Source organism: Anabrus simplex, chromosome 3 (genome assembly GCF_040414725.1).
Source record: "Anabrus simplex isolate iqAnaSimp1 chromosome 3, ASM4041472v1, whole genome shotgun sequence".
Lineage (NCBI taxonomy): Eukaryota > Metazoa > Arthropoda > Insecta > Orthoptera > Tettigoniidae > Anabrus > Anabrus simplex.
This window is the reverse complement of record NC_090267.1, coordinates 134,064,847-134,090,303: the sequence shown is the minus strand read 5'-3', so window position 1 is coordinate 134,090,303 and position 25,457 is coordinate 134,064,847. Positions and strand designations below refer to the sequence as shown.

General features: G+C 40.2%; 1 protein-coding gene across 2 annotated transcripts in view; it reads right to left on the bottom strand.

Moving 5' to 3' along the window:
• Positions 1-25,457, bottom strand: part of xit (ALG6/ALG8 family glucosyltransferase xit) — a 221,739-nt gene that overhangs the window by 37,550 nt on the left and 158,732 nt on the right. For both annotated transcript variants that reach the window (XM_067142719.2, XM_067142718.2), the window contains exons 3-4: positions 22,803-22,995; positions 5,005-5,250 (exon numbers count right to left, since the gene is read on the bottom strand). In XM_067142719.2, the coding sequence (XP_066998820.2) occupies positions 5,005-5,250; positions 22,803-22,995 (439 nt within the window). The remainder of the gene's footprint in view (positions 1-5,004; positions 5,251-22,802; positions 22,996-25,457) is intronic.

Sequence of the window (25,457 nt, the reverse complement as noted above, 5' to 3'; positions counted from 1 at the left end):
TCGGATATCAGTTGCTAAGGGGATGAAAAGAGGGGTGAATTTTCAAAATGAGTGTATCTATATCTCAAAAATGAACAATTTAAAGACATGAAAATTTGTTTTGTTTGTGGAAAATCCTGGTGAGGGTGGAAAAAGGTGAAAAATGGGTTGAATACCTTTTATTTGGATATTTATATCTCATAAACTGAAGATGTTACAGTCGTGAAAACTGGTATTTGGAATCTCCTTTAAAAATAAAGAAACACGTACTTTTTCTTGGAAAATCCACGTTCAGGGGGTGTAAAAAGGACTGAAAAGGGGTTGAATTCTTTTTATGAGGATACTTACACTGATTTAATAAATGTCATGGGATAGTCACCTAATAGCATGTGGGGCCTCCTCTGGCCCTGCGAACTGCAGTGAGACGCCGTGGAAGCGAGTCGACAAGTCCCTGGTAGTCCTCTGGACGCAGCTGACACCAAATCGTTTGCAGAGCGGCTGCCAATGCTGGTCTGTTCGTGGGTGCAGGATCCATGGCACAGAGCCTGTGTTCCAGGACATCCCAGATATGCTCGACAGGGTTCATATCGAGGCTCCTGGGTGGCCATGGCAGTCGTTGGACCTACGCTGCATGTTCCTGGAACCATTCCCGGGTGACGTGGGAGCGATGTGGCAGCGGGTTATCATCTTGAAACACCGCAGAACCGTCTGGGCGCTGGAAGGCCAAAAATGGGTGGAGATGGTCTCCGAGCAGCTCAACATACCGCGTACCATTAAAAGTCTCTTCCAGAACAACTAGGGGGCCCATTCCATACCAGGAAAATGCACCCCAGACCATAACAGAGACACCAGCGCCCTGGACCACACCTTCGAGGCAGGCGGGATCCATCGCTTCATGTGGTCTGCGCCATACACGGTGCCTCCCATTGGCATGGTGCAGTTGAAATCGTGATTCGTCCGACCATATCATGTTACGCCATTGTTCCAGTGTCCATCCCTGGTGACTGGCGACAACTGCGCGTTATTGTGCTCGATGATGTTGGGTTAACAGTGGCACCCGTGTGCGGCGCCAGCTCCCATACCCCATAGAATCCATGTTCCTACGGCTTGTCCTCTGGGAGACGTGTCTAGCACGGCCTGTGTTGAATTGAGCCGTGATTTGTTGCACGGTTGCCCGTCTGTCACTATTGACAATCTGTCTCAGATGTCGCCAGTCACGGTCATCGAGGGTGGCTGGACGGCCGGTCGTTCGTCTGATGTGGACGGTGACACCCGCATTCAACCATTCACGATACACCCTGCACACGGTTGATCGTGTAAAGCCGAATTCCCACACCACTTCCGAAATCGCACTTCCCATCTGTCGGGCACCGACCACCATACCCCGTTCGAACGGTGTCAGCTCACGACGACGTTCCATGTTACACCTGTCACATGCACAGCCACTGCTCACAAGGTCTCCTATACAACTGCCGCTGGCATAGGGGGCGTATGGTGCGCAGACAACACCCCTGCGCATCAGTGCTCCGCTATCCCATGACATTTGCTCAGTCAGTGTATATTTCAAAAACTAAAGATGTTACAGACATGAAAATTTGTATTTGGAACCTTCTTTAAAAATAAAGAAACATTCCTTTGTTTTCAGAAAATCCAATTAAGGGTGGGTAAATGAATTAAAAAATGAGTTTAATTCTTTGTATGAGGATACCTATGTCACAAAAACGAAGGATGTTATGGACGTGAAAATTGGTATTTAGAATCTCCTTTAAAAATAAAGAAACTCGCATTTCTGTTGCTGGGGGAAAAAAATCAACTTAAGGGAGGTGTAAAAAAAGTTGAATTATTTTTATGAGGATACAAATAAGAAGTGGACTTAAAACAATACATTCCTGGGGGATGAGGAATGATGAAAACAATATACATTTACTGTATATCAAATCGTTTGAATTACGAAGTAAAAATGTCAAATGATATCCTAGGTGTTAAATAACAGAAGATTTGAAACAAATTTAACCCCTCAGAGAGTTAAATGGGTTTAAGATCCGAAAACAAATATATTAATTCCTTCCTCGGAAATGGTTTAACGTATGAAGACAAAATTCCAAATAACGGTATATATTTTAAATCCTAGGTGTAAAATCTATATAAATAAAATCTTAACGACCATGTGTCTGTACATTGTCCATTTTGGCAAAATTTCCATGCAGTTATCCATTTCAGGTGTAATAATGACTATCTGCATACTTTTTATCTTTGGTGTTTGTATGTCTGTTTGTCTATAACTTGAAAACTACAGGATATATTTCTACCAAACTTCATATTTAGAATCCACCTGTCTGTGGATAGGTTTTAGGGCCATAAATCCCTGAAGTGACTGGGGGTTTATACGAAACCGAAACCGTGATTTTGCACTCCCACAAAATATACACAACCAAACTTAATGGAAATCTACCTGCATTAATGAAAATCAATTTCTAAACCTTTTTTCTCGTGTGCAACATTTCGATACAAGGATTAATAAGGGAGATATCATTAACGGACCGTTTTTCGGTATAAGTCCCACCAGACTTAACTCAAGAGCGGGCAAGTGTAAAGAGTATTTCTTATAACTTGAAAACTACTGAAGATATTTCAACCATACTTTATATTTAGCATACACCTGTCCAAAGGTAGGTTTAAGGGTCCATAACATTTCAAATTCACGGAATGGATTGGGGTTTATAAGGAACTGATACTGTGATTTTACTCTCCCACAATATATACAAGACCAACCTGACTGGAAATCGACCAACCTTGATGGAAATCCATTTCTAAACGTTTTTTTCTCATGTGCATTTTTCTGACAGGATTAATAAGGGAGATATCATGAACGGACCGTTTTGCACGCTAAGTCCAGCGGACATATACCAAAAGGTGTTGTACATGGAGCAGATTCCTTACCTATCTATATAAATAAAATCGTACCGACCGTGTGTCTGTGCATTGACTATTTTGGCAAAATTTTTGTACAGCTATCCATTTAAGGGGTAAATGACCATCTGCATACTTTTTAGCTATAGTTTCCTGAAAGTCCTAAAATTTTACCCCCCTTGCCCAAAATCAAGATTACGGCACAATCTGCCAGACGAGCCAGAAAATTGAAATTAGGCAAAATTAAACATTTTAGCCTGTAATCGACGGAAAGCTTCCAAGATATTTAAATATTTCACTTTCTACCCCCGAAAAATATTGGAATATTGAGGCAATTTTAATGTTGGTGCAGACCTTCGTTTCGAGGTATTTTGCGGCTAAACGAAAAATCATATCACAAAACGGATGGCACAATCTCAGTTCAATTTGGAGTGAATTACAACTTTGGTCCTATGACGTTTCGTCGTATCTCCATTCCTTATACGTTAGATTTGTCTCAATTTCTTGGTTACACCTATACCTACATTTTGTTCTTTGTACACATATACTGTAATTTGTAGTTCAAATCACTTATATGAAAGCTAGAATCATCTAATTCTACACGAACATTGGCCCACCCAGTATCAATACGTAAGCCAAATTCTATGTTTGTAGCTGTCACATTAGTGCCCAAAAGTAATGCAGTGTGAGAAAACTTTACCCAAATTTCAACCTATTTAATGTTCCTAACTCAATTTTACCCATAAATAGATGAGACAGGAGAAAATATCTTGAGACCAGCCATTTAGACAGCTAAATGAGGCATCTTATGTTACAATCCGTTTGTCGATATGATGTATCGTTTAGCAACAGTTAATATGTAAATGAAGGTTTGCAATATTGTAAACATGCATATACTTCGTATGTCGATCTATATATATTCATTGATGTCGATTTGTAGCAATGTAGAAAGGGTGTATTTGCCATTATAATTAATATTTTACATCAATAGTGACTCAGCAGGAGGGCGTCTGCTATTGTAATTATTACTCTCCACATCGACTTTTACCGGCAGTAGGAATGGGATCTTTCTCCACCTCCTTTGTAACTAGCATTAGTAAGGAGGGACTATCATTGTAATTAATAATTCCCTTCTCAATTTGACTGGAAGAAGTCAAAGGAGCATGCAATTTTGTTCAAAACTCCCCTCCAATTGTGTCTGGGAGTACGCAAGTGTACCAGCCATTATAAAGAAATTTACCCATTTATAATGTGAGTGGCATTAGGCATAGTGCCCTTGCTATTATAATGGAAACTCACCAACTCTGTGTGACTGTCATTAAGAAAAAGGGCCTGTCATTATAATGATAACAGCACAACTCAGTTTTGACTGGCAGTAGGGAAGGTGTCTGCTATTGTAATAAGAACTTCTCCACTTGAAGTGGGAAAGGGCACCTGCCATTGTAATGAATACTCCCCAAATCGATTGTGACTGCACAGTAGGTTATAATTAAAACTCACCTACTCGATTGAGAATGGCAGTAGGCAAGTGAGCCTGCCGTTATCATCACAACTCCGCAACTCACACTTTACACTGGAAACAAAGTATGTGAACCTCCCCTGCTGTTTCTGGATAACGCTAAGATACATGCAATTTAAAATAAATCTTATTCACTGCATGTACAGTAATTTATAAATTTATAATATCATAGCGAAGCACGGGTACATTTTCTAGTAACATATAAAGCTACTGCACTTCAAACCAAAGAAGAACTACATTAAGATGATTGGGCAATTGGAAGATACTGATGAATTAATAATTAACACAACGTATAAAGTAGTACAAAACAATTTCTTGAGATAGAAATGCCTTCTTCAACCCACCAACTCGCCTCGGCTACGGAAGTCTCACTATCTTATTTAGACTATGAAGATTACCAAACATCACATAAATGTATAAAAGTAAATATCTCAATCAGAAGTGCTTGATACCGAAAGTAAAAGTATGAAGATATCTGGTACATTTTGCAAAAATAATGCTACCAAAAGTTTGGAATAAAAAAAGTTGATTATCCAAAGCAAACTATGATTATAGATATGATTGGGCTGATGGAAGAAAAAACTAAAGCAACTTACTTGTCCCATTTGGTTGAGCACGATGAATGGTCCAAAGGACACTAGAAAGACTGATATCACGACCAACGCTAGTTTAGCAAGACGAGTACCACAAAAGCTTCGCCACTGTACTGATGCTCCAGGATGTGCAACCAAGAAGCAATAATTACGTAGGAGGTAGATGAAATAGGCTGGAGCTATATACATATAAATATGCTTCATGTTGAGAAGTACACTAAACCAGAAAGCACCAGCCAGACAGCGACCCTGAATGAGAGAAAAATTCACCTAATAAAATACAAGATGGTTGATTCCATAACTCTATAAATGTACTTTCTGAATACTAATCTGATACTTGCTTTTTATACTGGATGAAGCATTTTTCGTCTGTTAAGAAGGAAACCGAAGAAGGAAGTGTTGACTTAGTAAAAAGTAACATAAAAACTTTCCAGTCTACCAAACACACAAAAATTTCAAATTTCAAATACATTTCAAATAAATTATAACACTATAAACATACACTATTATACAAAGAATGACACTTTTTTCTTCAATAATATCCACAGATTCTATCACAACACTTAATAGCAAAAAAGATCACTTTGTAACTTTAAAGGTGGTAAGGAATGGTAAAGACCCACTATATTATAACAGAGAAGTAAAGAGACTAAGAAGGAGGTGCAGGCTGGAAAGAAATAGTTAGAAATGGCTGTGAAAGTAAGGAGAAATTGAAGGAACTTACTAGGAAATTGAATCTTTGTTGCTATTTGCTTTTCGTCGCACCAACGCAGACAGGTCTTATGGCGACGATGGGACAGGAAAGGCCTACGAATGGGAAGGAAGCGGCCATGGCCTTAATTAAGGTAGAGCCCCAGCATTTGCCTGGTGTGAAAATGGGAAACCACGGAAAACCATTTTCAGGGCTGCCGACAGTGGGGTTCGGTCCCACTATTTTCCGGATACGAGCTCACAGCTGAGCGCCCCTAACCGCATGGGCAACTCACCCGGTGAAATTGAATCTAGCAAAGAAGTCAACTAAGAATAACATGATGGCAAGCATAATTGGCAGTCATACAAATTTTAGTGAAAAATGGAAGAGTATGTATAGGTACTTTAAGGCAGAGACAGGTTCCAAGGACATTCTAGGAATCAGTAATGAACAAGGGGAGTGTGTATGCGAGGATCTTCAAAAGGCAGAAGTATTCACTCAGCAGTACGTAAAGATTGTTGGTTACAAGGATAATGTCCAGATAGAGGAGGTGACTAATACTATAGTAGTATTAAAATTTACCTATGATAACAATGACATTTACACTAAGATAAAAAAGTTGAAAATAGAAAAGCAGCTGGAATTGATAAGGTTTCAGGCGATATACTAAAGACAATTGGGTTGATTTTATTATTGTTTGCATGAAGGAGGTATACCAAATGAATGGAGAGTTGCTATAGTAGCCCCTGTGTATAAAGGAAAGGGTGATAGACATAAAGCTGAAAATTGCAGGCCAGTCAGTTTGACATGCATTGCATGTAAGCTTTGGGAAAGCATTCTTTCTGATTCTGTTAGACATGTTTGTGAAATTAATAATTGGTTATTCCACTGAAGCTCAACTTGTAGGAGACATAGCAGATATCCTGGATTCAGGAGGTCAAATGGACTGTATCATGATTAACCTATCTAAGGCATTTGATAGGGTAGATCATGGGAGACTACTGGCAAAAGTGAGTGTAACTGGACTAGACAAAAGAGTGACTGAAAGGGTTGCTATATTTCTAGAAAATAGAACTCAGAGAATTAGAGTAGGCGAATCTTTATGTGACCCTGTAATAATTAAGAGCGGAATTCCTCAAGGCAGTATTATTGGACCTTTATGTTTTCTTATACAGTACATATAAATGATAGGAGTAAAGAACTCCACCATTATCGGGTCCTAAGTCCGGAATGGGAAAGGAGGAGGGTTAGCTGGCTTGGCAACCAGCTGTAAAAACTGCTAATGCAGAGTGTCAAGCGGCGGTAAATAACTCGACCTCCCATAGGGACTTTGGGCAGATGAACCCTTTTGGGTGGGGTGATGGTCCCCTCAGTGTAGGAAATGACACTGTGTTTTTGGCCCAACGGCACAACGGACGGATGAACCTCCTTTTTGGGGTTCTCAACAGTCTTGGAGGCAGATATGGTCATGCCAGACAGTGTGGCTGTGAAGGCGCAACTCAATGGTATTTTGAGTCTGCAGCAGTCCATTGCAGTTGTGCTGCTAGAACCTGCACGTCGCATTTCATTTATGCCGCAGGGTATAGTTCCGAGATCATTGTACGTGGGTCACTTTCTTGAAAGCTGCGATCCACATTAAACAAAATCCTGCTTGTGGCACTTTTTCCTGCTGTCACACCCTTCAACCCCAGTCCAATGACGATGGGATAAGGATGGTGGAGGCAGGTTTTCAGGTGAAACTGGAAGCCTGTATTTCGGAACTGCACAATGGCAGCAGATGTGTGATGGTCATCTTTCTGATACCCTGCAACTACTCAGAAATAGACTATGAGTCTCATGTTAAATCCGTATTGACGGTTGAACTTCTTACAAAAATGTACAAAACTATTTTAATCCTCCTAGTCAATACTATATATTTTACATCCAATTAAGACAAAACTTCACATATAGACAGACATATTTTGACCCGGCATTGGGTCATCATCAGTAAGACATGTATAATGACTTCAAAACATAGAAATACACAAAATGAAATGTTAGTTAAAAAGTTTTTAAAAAGCATGATGAAAGTAAAAAAACTGTGTAATGTTGATTGTTAAAACAGTCTTGAGCTGGAGGTCTTTCTGTTTCAATGTTTTTGTTGTCCTTTGGTGTGGTTCAACTAGTATCGGTAGATTGTTATGAAGAAAGAAAGTTAACACGTTACGTGGCCCGCTTGTATCACCTATGTTCTCTGACTATGTAGTCCAGCTCTCGACTGACTTGCTCCTGCAGTCGAGATGCAAGACGTGTTGCTTGAAGGAAGTGGAGTGGGGAAATGAGGCGGGGCTTGCGGGAAAATGGGAGTGTATGGAATAACGGGGGCGGTGACTGAAACCAAGTGTAATGATTGTGAGTTCTTATGTTCCTGTTTTTTTATTACAAATGATCAGAATTAAAGTTTCCCATATTACGTTTTTTTCATTTTTCTCATTCAAGTTGAGGGCTGGGTTCTTATATTGATCTATAATGATGTAAAAATTCTCTAAATGTTGAGTAGTGGACCTTTTTGTTCACGTTGTAGAATTTTTAGGTCTTAATCTATTGTACAACGTGAACAACAAGGCCACTGTGTAGGCTACTTGGAGCCACCGGCAGTCCCAATGCACTATGAGAGACTTTGTGGGTATCCACGGTATGCACTAGCCATGCGTCTTGGTGGGCGTACTACTTACCAACCATGAGCCCAACTTAGCACACTGGGGTGAAACGCTGGCAACCAGGAATGAGTTAGCTGCAAAATTTATAATGTCCAATAATGGACCATTTATATTGGTATTATAAATTTACTCATTCCGGACAAATATTTCAGGTTCCCAATGGGAATCAACATCTATATCATCTGATGGTCAGGCAGGCATCAATTTTTGGTAATGAGACAGAGTCTCTCATAGTGCATTGGCACTGCCGGTGGCTCCAAGTAGCCTACACAGTGGCCTCCACGGTATGCATTAGCCATGCGTCTTGGTGGGTGTGCTATTTACCAACTGATGAGCCCAACTTTGCACACTGGGCCGAAACGCTGGCAACCAGGAATGAGTTAGCTGGAAAATTTATAATGTCCAATAACGGACCATTTATATTGGTACTAGCAAATGTACCCGTGCTTTGCTACAGTATTCTACATTGTATATGGATATCGAAGTAAATTACTGTACATGAAGTGAATACGATTTTTTAAATTGCATGTCTCTTGGCGTTATCCGAGAAACAACATAGGGAGGTCCGCAGACGTTGTTTCCAATGTAAAGTGCGAGTTGCGGAGTTGTGATAATAACGACAGGTCCACTTGTCTACTGCAATTCACTATGCGTAACGTGAGTCACATTTTGATGGGTAAATTTGTTTATAATGGGGGTACCCTTGCAAGGAGCCACCTTTGCCTACTGACAAACAGAATCGGGTAAAGGAGTTTTGAAAAAAATTGCACGCTCCCTTGCCTTCTGCTAGCTAAATCGAGAAGGGAATTTTTCATTACAATGGTACACAGGAGTTGGAGGAAGACCCCATTCCTACTGCCAGTTAAAGTCGATGTGGGGAGTACTGATTACAATAGCAGACGCCCTCCTGCTGACAGTCACTATTGATTTGTAAAGTATTAATTACAATGGCAGACACATCCCTCCTAGATAGCTACAAACCGACTTCAATGAATAAATATAGATCAACATATGGAAGTATATGCATGTTCACCTTCATTTACAGAATAAATGCTGCTAAACCGTGCATCATATCGAAAAAATGGATTGTACGGTAAGACGCCTCTGACCACACTTAGCGATCTAAATGGCTGGTCCTATTGATATTTCCTCGTATCTCATCCATTTAAAAGTAAGACTGTTTCAGAAACGTTGAATAGGGTGAAACTTGTATAAGGTTTTCACACACTGAATTACTTTTCAGATACTTAAGTGACAGCTTCAAACATAGAATTTGGCTCACAAATGGCTACTGGGTGGGCCAATATTTGTGTAGAATTTGATGATTCTATCTTTGCTATAAGTGATTCGAACCATCAATTATACGTGTTCAAATTGCGAAATTTAGGTAAATCCAGTAATAGAGCCGAATTTAACGTATAAGGGATACAGATACGACAAAACGTCATAGGACCAAAGTTGTAGATCAGTTCAAATTGAACTGAGATTGTGCAATCCGCTTTGTGATACGACTTACCTTTTAGCCACCAAATATCTCAAAAGGAAGGTCTGCACCGTTATTAAAATTGCCTCCAGATTTCGATATTTATCGAGGGTTAAAAACAAAAATTTTAAACATCTCGTAAATTTCCCATCGGTTATAAGCTAAAAGCTATAATTTTGCCAAATTTCAATTTTCTAGCTCGCCTGGCAGATTGTGCCGCCATCTTGATATGGGGAGGGAGTTAAAAATTAGGACTTTCCAGAAACTTTTAAGCCCATGAAACCTATAGGTTATCATTTTGGATAAATACATCCGACTGCGTTCTTATGCAGATTTGAAACTCCCAGCGTTTCCCCCTCAGAGAATTTTGAGAATTTTCGATATTTCTAGGGATCCTGAAATCATCAGTTTGTCTGGTACCAAATTTTAATTTTCTATGATGCCTGGAAGTGTCTCAGTAACTCACGTCTGTTTTCATTTTTATGCCTTTATATATATATGCAGTACACTATATATAGATTGCTCCATACTAATTTCCGTTTATTCATATGGATTATATTTCACCCCCTTCCCTAGTGGATCTAGGGGCGTCTTACTCCCAGAGTATATTTTTCACGTAGTAAGTCATACTTGTAAGTCATGCTGGAACATACACATGCCCATTATCTCGGTCATTTTAGACAAATTTTTTTTTCACTCTTTCTCACCCCCTATGCAAAAAGGGGCTGAACTTGGACTTTAAAAAATCCGGAATGTTACTATTCATCTCAGCGACGTGGAATTATTTTTATTACTCACCCCACCCCCCACCCTAAAGGAGGCTAGACTTCGAGTTTTAAAAAATCAGGAGTGTTACTATTCATCACAGTGAGTCCGAAAAGTATGTATTCGACACTATTGATGATTTTTATATCTCACCCCCTTGGCCCCTGCCCCTAAGAGTTCCTGGGGTGTCTTATTTCCATGTGGTTTGTCTGCTGATACTAAAAATCCAGAGTATACAATTCACCTCAGCGACTGCAAAAACTATGGATTTGACACTATTTTCTATTATTTTTTTATATCACTCCCCCATCGGCCCCACCCCGAAGGGTGTTAAACTTGGACATTAACCCTTAGCACTCACACGGCGGGCCATGCCCGACAATGAGAATTTCCCGCATAGATCCTATGTCGGGCATTGCCCGACATGACTTTCTTTCCGATATAACTCCTTTGTCGGGTTACGCACGCATGAATTATAGGTATAGTAAGCTACTGCCATCTTTAGACAATTTGAAGCCATGTATAGCTATAACCTCTTTGAAATCTGGCTTCGTGGGCATTCTTTGAAGACCGTGCGTGTTTGTAAACAGGCGTTGTTTAGCAACATGGCGTCGTTTGAGCAGCATGAGGAGACAGCTAGACGTTTAGATGAAAGTGACATTGATTTCAGCGATAGTGAGAGTGATTTTCAGTTTAGTGGTGAGGGAGATATTGCGGAACTAGATTGTGTTGGTGAGTTTACTGAAGAAGATCCCGATAATGAGAAAAGTATGATAAATGGCAGTGCTGGTACCTCTACTGATGGCTGGAGGGAATACCGTGACACGGACTTGGATTTCAAAAGAATCCCATTTACAGGTACATCAGGTTATAAGCCACTGCAAGGGACTAAATCTAGGAGTGAAATTGACCTTTTCCAATTATTCATGACTGATGAGTTATTGTCGGAAACTGTACATGAGACTAACCGGTATTCCAGTGTAAACATTCAAAAGGTTACACCCTTCAGACATGAGTCTATCTGGAGGTCGTGGGTAGATGTTACTCTTCCTGAATTCAAAGCATTTTTATGCCTAATCCTAAATATGGCAATGAACAGTAAGCCTGGATTACAAGACTATTTTTCAGAACATTGGTTAGATAAGTGTCCATTTTATAAAGATGTGTTCCCCCGGAAGAGGTTTATGCGAATATTCTGGATGTTAAATGTTTGTCAACCTGTAGGGCAACTGCAGGGTGTTTGTAGAGGAGCAAAAATCCAAAACTTGCTGGAATATTTGGATTGTAAATTTAGGGATTTCTATGTACCAGGTCGTAACATCAGTACAGACGAAAGTATAGTTGGGGACAAAACATGACGGCCTCGGTTCCTAGAAGCGAGCTGGAAGCCAGTAGTCAATCATACCGTGCACCCTGCTGAGTTAACGAGTTCTAAGTGATCCTTGTTTGTTTTGGAGAGGCTGCCAAACTACTTTCTTCCTCACTGTCTGTAGTTTTTACCCTTTCTTCGTGTAGAGTGTAGTAGCCGATTTGGCAACTCTGGCTGCAGTAGAGGTAGTAAATCCTATAAGTCGCTAATAGACACCGAGCTGCCGCTGGAAAGTAATGGTGTGAGGCGAGGTCGTCATGATTTGTCCCCAACTATACAGTGGGTTTCAAAGGAAGAATTATATTCAAGTGCTACAATCCACAATAGCCAACAAAATGGGGCCTTAGAATATTTGTTTTAGCTGATTCTGAAACAGGGTATGTGGTAGCACTTGAGCAATACTATGGGGCCACTACAACAAGTTCTCTTCCTCGACCTTATCTGTCATTTACATCTCGGATTGTCTTACATCTTTGTGATAAACTTTTGATCAGCACAAATGGTGCGACAGGTTTCCATGTATTTACAGACAGGTTTTACACAGGATATGACTTAGTGGTGGAGCTGCTGAAACTTGGGTACCATCTTACTGAAACGGTAATGTTAAACAGGAAGGGGTTACCAACTTCTGCTAAGAAAACAGTCAAAACAATGACAAAACATGAAGTGCATTCATATTGGAAAGATGACAGGGTTCTTCTCTTACTATGGAAAGACAAACATGTTGTGTCAATGCTGAGCACCTACCACAATAATTCAAGCCAGGAGATAGTAAGAAAGATGAAGGGAAAACAAAATGAAGTGCTCCAGAAACCAAAAGTTGTATCTGAATACAATAAGTACATGGGTGGGGTAGATCTGGCAGATCATTCATCCGCTTATGACTTTACTAGAAGGTCAGTGAAACGGTGGCGTAAAATGTTTTTTTGGCTGTTGGTGGTAGCAGGAATTAACAGTTTTCTTCTGTACAAAAGCCAAAACAGTCAAGTCAAACACAGACAATACAGAAGGGAACTGATAAAGCAGTTGGTTGGAGATGTACGGAACAAGGACTTGCGTAAGCGCGGTCGGCCATCCACTTCTGATCAAGAAGAACATCTAAATGGTCGTCCCCACTTCATTTATCCTCATCCACAGAGGAGAACTAAAGACTGTGCAGTTTGCAGTGACGGTAAAGTGAAGGGGGGCACGACGTGAGACAGTGTTTTTCTGCAATACTTGTACAAAAAAGCCTGGGTTACATCCTGGAGAAAGCTTTGTGAAGTTCCACACAATGCAGAATTGCAGATAAAAAGTGACTGTCTGAGATAACTTCATGCTTAAAAATGCTGAACATTGCTCCTGAATATTGATTATACTTGCATTATATTTCTTTTGTGTTTGCTTTATTTGATTTTTATAAATATGTTGTCCATATATTTGTGCTGTCTTTTATCCCTCTGTAAGCAGATTGTTAAATGGAGCTGAAGAGACAGGAGTGTTCAGAAAAAATGAGGGCTAAGGGTTAAGAAATTCTGGAGTGTCACTATTCATTTCAACAAGCCCAAAAAGTATGGATTCGACACTACTTTTGATGATTTTTATATCTCACCCCCTCGCCCCTAAGGGTTCCTGGGGTGTCTTACCCCCACGTGGTTTGTCTCCTGATACTAAAAATCCGGAGTGTACAATTCACCTCGGCAACCCCGAAAACTATGTATTCGACACTATTTTCAAATAATTTTATATATCACTCCCCCTCGGCCCCCACCCCAAAGGGGGATGAACTTGGACTTATAAAATATCCTGAGTCTCACTATTCATGTCAGCGACCCCGAAAACTATGGATTCGACACTATTTTCGATTACTGTTACACATCACTCTCCCATCGCCCCCCCACACCGAAGGGGGCTGAACTTGGATTTTTAAAAATTCCGCAGTGTCACTATTCATCTCAGCAACCCTGAAAAGTATGGATTCGACACTACTTTCGATGATTTTTATATCCCAGCCCCCTCGCCCCTAAGGGTTCCTGGGCTGTCTTACCCCCACGTAGTTTGTCTCCTGATACTAAAAATCCGGAGTGTCACTATTCATCTTAGCGACCCCGAAAACTATGGATTTGACACTATTTTCTATTCCTTTTATATATCACTCCCCCATCGCCCCCCACCCCGAAGGGGGCTGAACTTGGATATTAAAAAATTCCGAAGTGTCACTATTCATTTCAGTGAGCCCGAAAAGTATGGATTCGACACTACCTTTGATGATTTCTATATCTCAGCCCCCTCGCGCCGCCCCAATCCCTAAGGGTTCCTGGGGTTTCTTACCCCCACGTGGTTTGTCTCCTGATACTAAAAATCCGGAGTGTACAATTCACCTCGGTGACCCCGAAAACTATGTATTCGACACTATTTTCGATTACTGCTATATATCACTCCCCCACTGCAAAAGGGGCTGAACTTTGACTTTAAAAAATTCGGAGTGTTACTATTCATCTCAGCCACCCCGAAAATTGTGGATTCGACACTATTTTAGATTATTTTTATACCTAACCCCCCTGAACACTCCTAAGGGGGTTAGAGGTGGCTTACCTCCACAGTGCTCGTCTCCAGACAGCAAATAATAAGTGTTCAAAATTTGATTTAAATTACTCCAGTGGGTTAGGAGGAGATGTGTAATTTACACACATACATACATCCAATTTTATATAGAGTAAGATTTCTATATCTCACTGCCCCCCTCACGCCCCACTGCAAAAAGGGGACTGAACTTTCATTTTTTAAAATTTGGAGTGTTACTATTCATCTCAGCAACCCCGAAAAGTATGGATTCGACACTTTTTGATTATTTTTATAACTCACTCCCCCCCCCCTCGCCCCCCACGACAAAGGGGGCTGAACTTGGACTTATAAAAAGTTCGGAGTGTCACTATTCACCTCAGCAACCCCGAAAACTATGGATTCGACACTATTGGCGATTATTTTTATACCTGACCCCCCACCCCTAAGGGGGATAAAGATGGCTTACCCCCACAGTGCTTGTCTCTAGATAGCAAATAATAAGTGTTCACAATTTTATTGAAATTGCTCCAGTGGTTTAGGAGATGTGTCATATACACACACGCACATACATCCATTTTTATATATAGTAAGATTATAAATTTACTCATTCGGGACAAATATTTCAGGTTCCCGATGGGAATCAACATCTACATCATCTGATGGCCAGGCAGGCATCAAGTTTTGGTAATGAGACAAAGTCTCTCATAGTGCATTGGCACTGCTGGTGGCTCCAAGTAGCTTACGCAGTGGCATCCGCGGCAAGCACTAGCCATGCGTCTTAGTGGGTGTGCTATTTACCAACTGATGAGCCCAACTTAGCACACTGGGGCAAAACGCTGGCAACCAGGAATGAGTTAGCTGGAAAATTTATAATGTCCAATAACAACCATTTATATTGGTATTATAAGTGGTATGTTCCGAGCTGTCAGCGGAGAGATGGTGTGGAATGACATTAGTAGATGAATACATTTGAGTGGTGTCTTTAAAAGAAGGAAAGATCACAATCTATATATATAAAATAAGAGTTTTGTCTGTACATTGATCAGAATTGGAAAAGAATGGTATTTCTGTATCAGTCATATCCACAGTAACAAGGAAATACACTTTTTACTTTTTCGTAATGTCTGTCTGTCTGTATGTATGTATGTATGTATGTATGTACACGCATCACGAGAAAACGGCTAAAGGGAATTTAATGAAAATCGGTATATAAAGTCAGGGTATGAACCACTACAATCTAGGCTATAAATTATTTTGTTCACGCTGAGTGAAATGGTAGTTTAGGGGAATGCCTGAAATTTAATTCTCAAATATTTATATTATTAGTGGTCCTATTGATATATATTACATAACTAAAGTTATATAAAATTGATTTTCCGATCATTTATGTCATATACATTTTTACTCTACCGGCTATGATAACAGAGATATTCGTGAATTTATATTTTTGTTGCTAAGTCCATATCAACGCCGAGTCACGAGAAAATGGCTGAACAGAATTTAATGAAAATCGGTATAATAGAGTCGGGGAATAAGAAACTACAGTACAGTCTAAGTTATAAACAATTTTATTCACCCTGGATGAAATTGTAGTTTAGGGGAAGGTATCAAATATGAATTTTTAAGCACCTATGTTATTAGTTCTATCGAAAAGTACTACTTAACAAAGGTTAGAGAGAATACAATTTCTGATCATTTTGTTTTATTCAGTTTTACCGTACAGACTATGATAAGAGTGGTATTTCAGAGTCGGAAGAAAACTGAATGTGAAGCCCTACAATATTGAAAACTCTTAAAATTGATCAACAATAACATTATATTAACCATTGTTTGTTGTGATGTTCTTTATCTCTTATGCTGCCACTGAACTCGGATAGATGGGATTACTGCTGCGTACCAAGTATAACAACCTGACTGAATATTGGCAGGAAATAGGTGGGGAATTAGAAAACTTTCTTCTTTAGCATGCCATTCTTCTGTTTCATACATTTGCTGATACCGCTGGTACATAACACACTGGTTCATCATAGTATTCCAGCTATTCGATCCCTACTCTGGCGCGCTGTTTTGAATGAGCAGTGTGCACATTTAAGTTAAAGGCTGTTGTTGTAGTAGTAGTAGTAGTAGTAGTAGTAGTAGTAGTAATAGTAGTAGTAGTACGACCTGGTCTAGAATTGCAATTTAGGCCTATTCCAAATTATTACACAACAATTTGCTAAATAACTTAAAATTCAACTCTGAAAAGAGCTGTTTCTTAAGAAAAGCTTCTTCCTCTTCACTTTTATTAAATTCTATATTAATTTTTATTCCAAATTAGCAGTGAAGAGGGAGTTTCTCCTCTTGCTTGGAGGAAGAATTTGCCTCCAATTCAGATAGTTCTTTATGCCGCCAGTGTAGTGAATTGTGATTTTCCGATTCATCGGGTACTCCTAGGAAACATTAGCAAAAGAGCATAGTTGTTGGCCTGGGACTCTCCACTATTCAACCCCCCAGCTGCCGAAAAAAGACGAAGAGTTTTCGTGGATCAGAGCTGTCTGCGGCTTGGTAATTCCAGCTCTGGAACTTTGGACTGTTAGATCAGCAGCGTAGTACTGTTCGTTAAAAGTGAGGAATTGTGTGGTTTTTCATTTGATCGAGTATTTCATATGATAGTATTGCTTTTAATCCTGCCATTCCTGCTGACGTCATTGTAATGACCTATCTCCCATTTCGGTTGGGAAAACTACTAAGAAAGTCTTTTTGAGGATGTAAAAAGGCAGGTGGAGATTGAGTGCCTACTAATTATAATGAAAACTCCCCAGCTTGATTGTGATTGATAGTAGGCAAGCGGGCCTGCCGTTACAATGAAAATTTCCTAACCCAGTCTTCATATGAGTAGAGACGTTTGGTGACTTCCCCGTCGCATTTCTAGGGTAACGTTAAGAGCTATGCAATTTAATACAATCTTGCTCACAACGTGTACACTACCTAACCTAGAATTCTGTATACAATGTAGAATTCCGTAGCGAAGCACGGATACATCAGCTAGTATGAGGATAAAGTTGGAATTCAAGAGGACAATTGGGGCAAATATTTGTTTATAGGAAGGGGAGTTAGGGACTGGAATAGCTTACCAAGGGAGATGTTCAATAAATTTCCAATTTCTTTGCAATCATTTAAGAAAAGGCTAGGAAAACAACAGATAGGGAATCTGCCACCTGGGCGACTGCCCTAAATGCAGATCGGTAGTGACTGATGATTGATGAAGTTTACGTAATGTAAACATCATGATTTAAGTGATTTGATAGAATCTGAGGATGTTCTTGTAGAACAAAACATGTCATTCTTTGTATAATAGTGTATGTTTTTTTTTTACAGGTATGTTTATAGTGTTATACAGTAATTTACAGTATCTGAAATGCTTGTGTTTGGCATTGATGAAGTGTGTGGTGAAATGATCAGGTCTGTGGGTGATGCAGGAAAGCAGGGGATGTATAGACTTTTTCACAAGATATGGAAAGATGGGCAGATACCAGCAGATTGGAAAAAAAAATAATCATTCCACTCTTTAAGAAAGGTGACAGGAAGAAGTGTTCCAATTACAGAGGAATTACATAAACTTCCCAAATGGGAAAGGTGTATAAAGGATTTTAGAAAGGAAAATAAGACCATTGATAGAATTAAAGTTATCAGAGGAACAATACAGATTCCAGAAAGACAAATCAACAGTTGGTCTCATATTTGGACTGCGTCAGCTAATGGAGAAGTATTATGAACATAATAAGGTCCTTTGGCTGGCCTTCCTGGATATCAAAAAGGCCTCTGATGCTGTTAGCAGGGACAAAGTCTGGGAAGTGCTGAGAAACAGTGCAATCAATAATGACATAATAAAACGAATTGAGAATTTATATGAAGACATCAGTAGTCGCGTCAAAACACCATCAGAAAAGACGGAACCCTTTAGAATAACTATGGGCCTAAAACAAAGTGGAATGCTGTTACCTCTTCTCTTCATTACTGTGATGAATGAGATTCAACAACAAGTATGCCAAAACGGTGACAACAAAATGAAAGTCATGCTATTTGCTGGTGACATCTGTATTTGGGGAGAATCCAAGGAGGAACTTCAGGATCAGATCAATACAAGGACAGTAACAGCTAAAGAGTACGCCCTAAGTTTCAGCCAGGAAAAAAGTGAAGTGTTGGTTATGCAGTGAAATGGTCAACCTGAAGGTTACATTAAAATAGAGGGTAAACAACTCAAGATGTCCAACAAATTCAAATATCTAGGAAGCATGATATCAGCAACAGACTCCACTGAAGAGGAACTTACCAACAGGATTCAAGCTGGAAGAACATTCTATAGAGTTGTCTGAGACCTAATATGGAACCCAAAATACCATTGAAATGCAAGCGAGCAATCCAATTGACTTATTACATACCAATTTTGACACATGGGAGTGAGATCTGCACCATGAGGAAAATGGATGAAGCAAGGATTCAGGATGAGATTCGTCCAAGCGATGGTTGGCAAAACAAGACGAGATAAAATTCGTAATGAGAACATCAGGGACATGGCTCAGGTTGGCAGAATGCAGGATAACATAACTCTGCGTAGACTCAAATGGTATGGTCACATGCGAAGGATGGATCCTGATCGTTGCATACCCAGAAAAATGTACAGAAGGTGGTGGAGGGACTACATTCGCCCACCCATCGTATAGATGGAACGATGTGGGATACGTATGTATGTGTTTGGCAGACTGGAAAGATTTTATGTTACATTACACTGGACGAAGCAGGTATTGGCCAATACTGAGTTCAGTTTAATTATTGTCTGTTATTGCAACACAGGAAAACAACTGCATGGAATTTCAAGAAACTTAGTGTTTATTTTAAGGGTATGGGTAATTAGAACCGTAGCTATTCATTTTGTGATTATGTTATAGCAGAAGGAAGTTTGAGAGGAATGCCTGAAAAAAACCCACAAAAATTAATATTGCCCAATGTTAGTCCAATCATAATCAAAATAATGTGTATTACTAAGGCTTAATAAAGTATGTTTACCATTCCCTGTTTCCTGCACATGTTTTTCATACAACACACAATGAAACAATGCATCTTAGTGTTGAACAGGATGTACTGGTTAAAGAGAAGAATGTGGGTGTGCTACAAGTGACCAACTAGTTCGGCAGATCATCTGGAGTTTGATAAACTATATGTGACACATTTGATATTCCGATATCGCTAGATAATTCAAGGCCTCATCTAAATGCCACAATGATAAATTCAGTGCAATGATGCAACCTCTCCCAACAAGGGCCTTGGATTTTGAGCACTTGATTATGCCCATTTAGTACATTTCAGAGCACCATAGCAAGTGAACACGTCAACCGTAGACACCATTCTACAGTAAATAGAGTTTCATTTCTTTCTTTGCGGGCAGATGTTGTCCCGCCCAAAACATCCATGGTTATGTAGACGACACAGCCACACAGCCCACTCTAACTTTTTTTTACGAATGGGAATGTCCATTTCAATTCAGTCCAATCCTTGATAATGTAACAGTTAGCCTCATGTAGGAATCCATAGTATTAATTTTGTATCACCTGGTGTAGAGGCTGCAGTCACAATGTAGCTTTCAACTACAGGCAACAGATATACATGAGTAACTGTTGTACCCATCACTGATGGGACAATCAATTGGCATACACATGATTACATTTTTGTCAAACCCTGAAGATTTTCCAGAGATTCTGAGACACATACTTGGACATGTGGTCGTCAATGGCTTGAAGTGACATACTTGCTTCCCAGATCTCTGTAGCCCTTCACATTTTAATCTCTTTTGCATTATTGCTGCACTTGATTTCATCTCTTCCTTCCAGTATAAAGTATGAAATGAAAAATGAAATGGCGTATGGCTTGGCTTTTAGCGCCGGGAGTGTCCGAGAACAAGTTCGGCTCGCCAGATGCAGGTCTTTTGATTTGACGTCCATAGGCGACCTGCGCGTCATGATGAGGATGAAATGATGATGAAAACGACACATACACCCAGCCCCCATGTCAGCAAAATTAACCATTTATGGTTAAAATTCCTGACCCAGTCGGGAATCGAACCTGGGACCCCTGTGGCCAAAGGCCAGCACGCTAACCATTTAGCCATGGAGCCGGACAGTATAAAGTAATGGACCTCTTTTTTTTTATCTTTTTTTTTTTTTATGGTTGGTTGTACAGGGAAATTGCTCATGACAGTAAATTTATTTAGAATATTATTTACAGACTTTTTTTTTTTGTTCTGTACCTTAATGACCTAGGTTAATATTCAAAAAGTAAACTACAGACAGAAGAACCAAGTCTTTAAACACTGCCAGGATGATTTTAATACCAATTCTCCGGAGTTAGTAATGGCTATTGGACTTAACATTCACATGACCAGCTCTGATATCTCCTTATTTTTCACTTTATTGGTATAAGGTACAGAACAAAAAGTCTATAAATAATATTCTAAATAAATTAACTGTCATGAGCAATTTCCCTGTACAACCAACCCTAAAAGAGGTAATGAATTTTATATTTAAGGACTCCTCTTGATTTTTCTCTAGCAAATTACAGTATACAGGGTGAGTTTTTTAGTCCATCGAAAAAATTCATGATGCGATTTCTGACTGAAAATAGAGCACAAAAATTCATATCACCTTATACCAGGAAATGCATAGCTTACATAGTAGATGGCACTGAAGAACAACATCAAACAAAGAGCCCTGGCACACAGTACGTGGTCCAAATCCCACCCACGTCACAACAGTCCAAATCCCACCCACGTCACAACAGATGTTCAAAGAGGCCTGCATGGGATGCAATGCACACATTCACACGTCACATCATAGATTACCTCACTCGTCCCAATGTTCCAGCCTGTATCCGAATATCGTCACAGGCTACGTGGACACGCTGTTCAAGGGTCTCAACATCAGGAACAGGCTCACCTTACACAATGCCTTTCAGACGCCCTTACAAGTAAAAATCCAGGGGGGTTTAAGTCTGGTGATCGAGCAGGCCATGCAACAGGCCTCCACGTTCTATTGGGACGATGATTTTGAGATGTCGGCAAACAGCAATGCAGAAGTGGGCTGATGTTCCATCGTGCTGCAGCCACGTTGCGTGTCGTATTGCCAAAGGCACATTCTCCAGCAATGGAGGCAGAGTATTTTGAAGGAAGTCCAGATAAGTTTCTCTGTTTAGGCGTTGTGGAAGAAGAACGGGTCCAAGTAGGCGGTTGCCAATTATCCCTGCCCAAACATTGATGCAGAACTGCTGCTGATGAGAGGCTTCTACCATTCCATGAGGATTTTCTGTAGCCCACAGATGACAATTACATAGGTTAATTATGCCATCTCCATCAAAGGTCGCTTCATCGGTGAAGGGGATTGAAGACAATGCCATAATGGTGATGGTCTGTTGCAGAAAGCAGCGACATTATTTCCTGTGGAGGAAAATCTGCAGGTAATAATCCCTGTATACGTTGGAGGTGATGGGGATAATAGCAGTTGTTATGTAAGATACGGATAACGGGCCTTTGGCTTACACCATGTTGGTAAGCCACTTGCCTGGAGCTTGTACCTGGGTTGTTCTCAAAATCATGGAGGACATGTTCCTTCACATCTGATGTATGCACATTCTGCGGTTGCCCTGCATATTTTTTTTTTTAAAGGACCCATGCACACACAAACACTGAAAAATGGTTCCAAATGTTTTGTGATGTGGGTGGTGTTGTCTGTCACAGTATGTGGCTCAGAACATCTGTGCTGCCTCTCGACTGTTTTCACCTCCTTGGCCATACACAAACACTATCTCAGCTTGTTCCTGGAATGAATACTGGACCATTGTGCTCCCATGCTGCTTAAATCACACTATCTGCAACACACGAAACGCACACGGCAAGTTATGACAGAATGTCGTTAGTGCCAACTACCATGGAAACTATGCATTTTCAGGTACAAGGTGATATGAACTTTTGTGCTCCATTTTCAGTCAGAAATCACCCCCTGAAGTTTTTAGGTGGACATACAACTCACCCTGTAGATAACACCCTACTCACCCTTATACTAAACTTAAATTACAAGTTTAATGAAAAACCACCTATCTATACACCAATGATGATGTAACCTCGAAGCACACAAACACAAATTAAACTGAATCCCAAAGAGATAAATTAATTCCAGTAAGAAAATAGTAAATAAGAAGAGACAAGATTACTCCGTACCTCACCTGCAATATTCTAGCTATGGAGATCAGTAGCAGACCGAATAAGAGGCCATTGTACTGGAAGTGAATGTGATCCACCATCAAGAGACCAGCATTGCCTAATAGCAACAACTGTAATATGGCTGCAGGTGATCCCCAGCGTGAGCCCCACTTGCTACTCTTACGAACACCACTGGCACTCAAGTAGTTGCAGCATCTAAAAGAAAGCTGAACTATAGTACCAGTAGATCAAAAATATTTAAGCAAAAGAATACAATGGTACAAATAACTAACCGGTGGTAGGTTCAAGAGAAACAAGTATTTAGAGTATCAGATTTTCTTCCCACATCATAAATCCTTCAAACAGCTAGATTTCAGAAACCTTAAGGGTATAACATTTACACAAATAGGCAAAGTCTCAGTATATTACAAGGGTTAGGATATAAGTCATGGCAAATAAAAAAAAATTCACATGAATGCTGGATCAACCAGACAAACAGAAATATACAGATGGAAGTGGGGAACGTAAGGAGCTGTTGAATGTAAAGTATGAATAATGCCGAGCAGGTTTACCAGATGTAGGACATAAAGCAAGGAAACAGTCAGCCTTGAAATCCTTGTGCTATATAGTGTTTATTTTCAGAAACTACAATAACCTTTATGGTAAACCCTCAAAGTAGTCCTCCAGATAGTCTACAACATGTTGCCAATGATGAGGGAGTCTTCCAGACCGCTGCACGTTGCTGCTTGTTTCACATCCGCACTGAAATACTACTACCCATCTTGCAATGGTTCAGTATGGAAGAGAATTATTCCCCACAGCTTCCACAAGCTGCACTCAATGACATTTTTTGGCATTACGACCCCGGTTGAACAGCCATTTTTATGTATGTACAATGTTCCTGCATGAGTGCCATGCTTTCCAGGACACACGACCCTTGTATGGTAGCGCCATGCAAATGTGACTTATGCCCCAACCCTTGTATTTGTAGCAAGTGGGAGATGTGGGGGATATATTTTCAATGCATTCACAGTATCCAGAAGTCGTCTGCGACTTACTGCAGACACGGTTATCATTGATGCAAACTGCTGATTAAAATATTAGAATAAATAGCCAGTTAAATCTGCTATGGTAATGGAGTATATTTTTTTTCTTTTTCTTTAAATGCCATTTGTTCGGGGCGTCGACCTATAAAGATCTTTTGCCCCTACTTGCACCATATGTGAGGAACCTGCGTGTATTATGTAAATTGAGGAAGTGTAAAGTGTTGAATGTGAGGAAAGGAACGTTAAGGAAAACACAAACACCCAGTCCCCAGGCCAGGGATATTAATCATTTACAATTAAAAACCCCTGACCAGGCCGGGAATCGAACCCGGGGCCGCCAGGTGGCAGGCAGACACATTGCCCCCTACACCGCAGGGCCAGACATGGTAATGGAGTAAACCATACAGACACTGTCTCTACGCCGAGTGTTGGGCGGCAGTAAACAGCCTGACCCACTATAAGGACCAACGGCTAAGGGTGGAGGAGTCCTTATAGAAGGGAATTGGGCCCTCAGCAGAGGAAATGCCAATGAAACTCCATATCAACTGTAGCGTCTGTACTCCATAGGAGCGGCTACAAAAGGCGTCTGTTCTCCATGTTAGGAGTGGCCTACAAGTTTCGGCTGGCAGTAGCTCTAAAATGCCTTTGGGATAAATAATAAATAAATAAATAAATAAATAAATAATAAAAGCCTATATGATGACAAGTGTACTGAAGCCTCAGAAAATGCTAGGGCGTTCCCACAAGCGACGTGCAAAATGCTAGGGTGTTCCCCACAAGCAACATGCAGTTCTTGTGATGCTGGGAGAAATGAAATGGGCGACCAGCAACCAAATACATTAAGATAGTGACCATGAATATAGTGACACTAACAGGGAAAGTGGAAGAAATTGTAGATTTTATGGTTGACAAAGATATAGCATTGCTTTTTCGCCAGCTACTTTACATTGCACCGACACAGATAGGTCTTATGGCGACGATGGGACAGGGAAGGGCTAGGAGTGGGAATGAAGCAGCCGAGCCCTTAAGGTACAGCCCCAGCATTTGCCTAGTGTGAAAATGGGAAACCACGGAAAACCATCTTCAGGGCTGCCGACAGTGGGGTTTGAACCTACTATCTCCGGAATACTGGATACTGGCCGCACTTAAGCGACTGCAGCTTTCGAGCTCGGTACTATAGTATTGCTGGGAATCAGTGGGACCAAATGGAAAGGAAAAGGTGAGAGGAAACTAAAGAAAGGATACATCTTATACTATAGTGGAGGAAGAGAAGCCAAAAATGGTGTAGGTCTCATAATTTGAAAAGACATAAAGGAATACCTACAATTGATAGAAAACATAAATGACAGTTGATTAAGGTCAGACTGAAACTTGAAACTGGTGTTACAGATATAATTCAAGGGTATGCTCCACAAACAGGAAATACAGATACAGATCTAGAGGAATACCTTGAATATCTGGAAGGCCATATACAGGACAAACAAGCTGTGATCATAGGAAACATGAATTCCGAAGTAGGTCAGAAAAGAAACGGAGATGAAAAGATTATAGGACCATTTGGATATGAGAAGAGAAACAAGGCTGGAGATATTTTGGTAGACTTTTGTACAAGAAATGAGCTGATCATTGGTA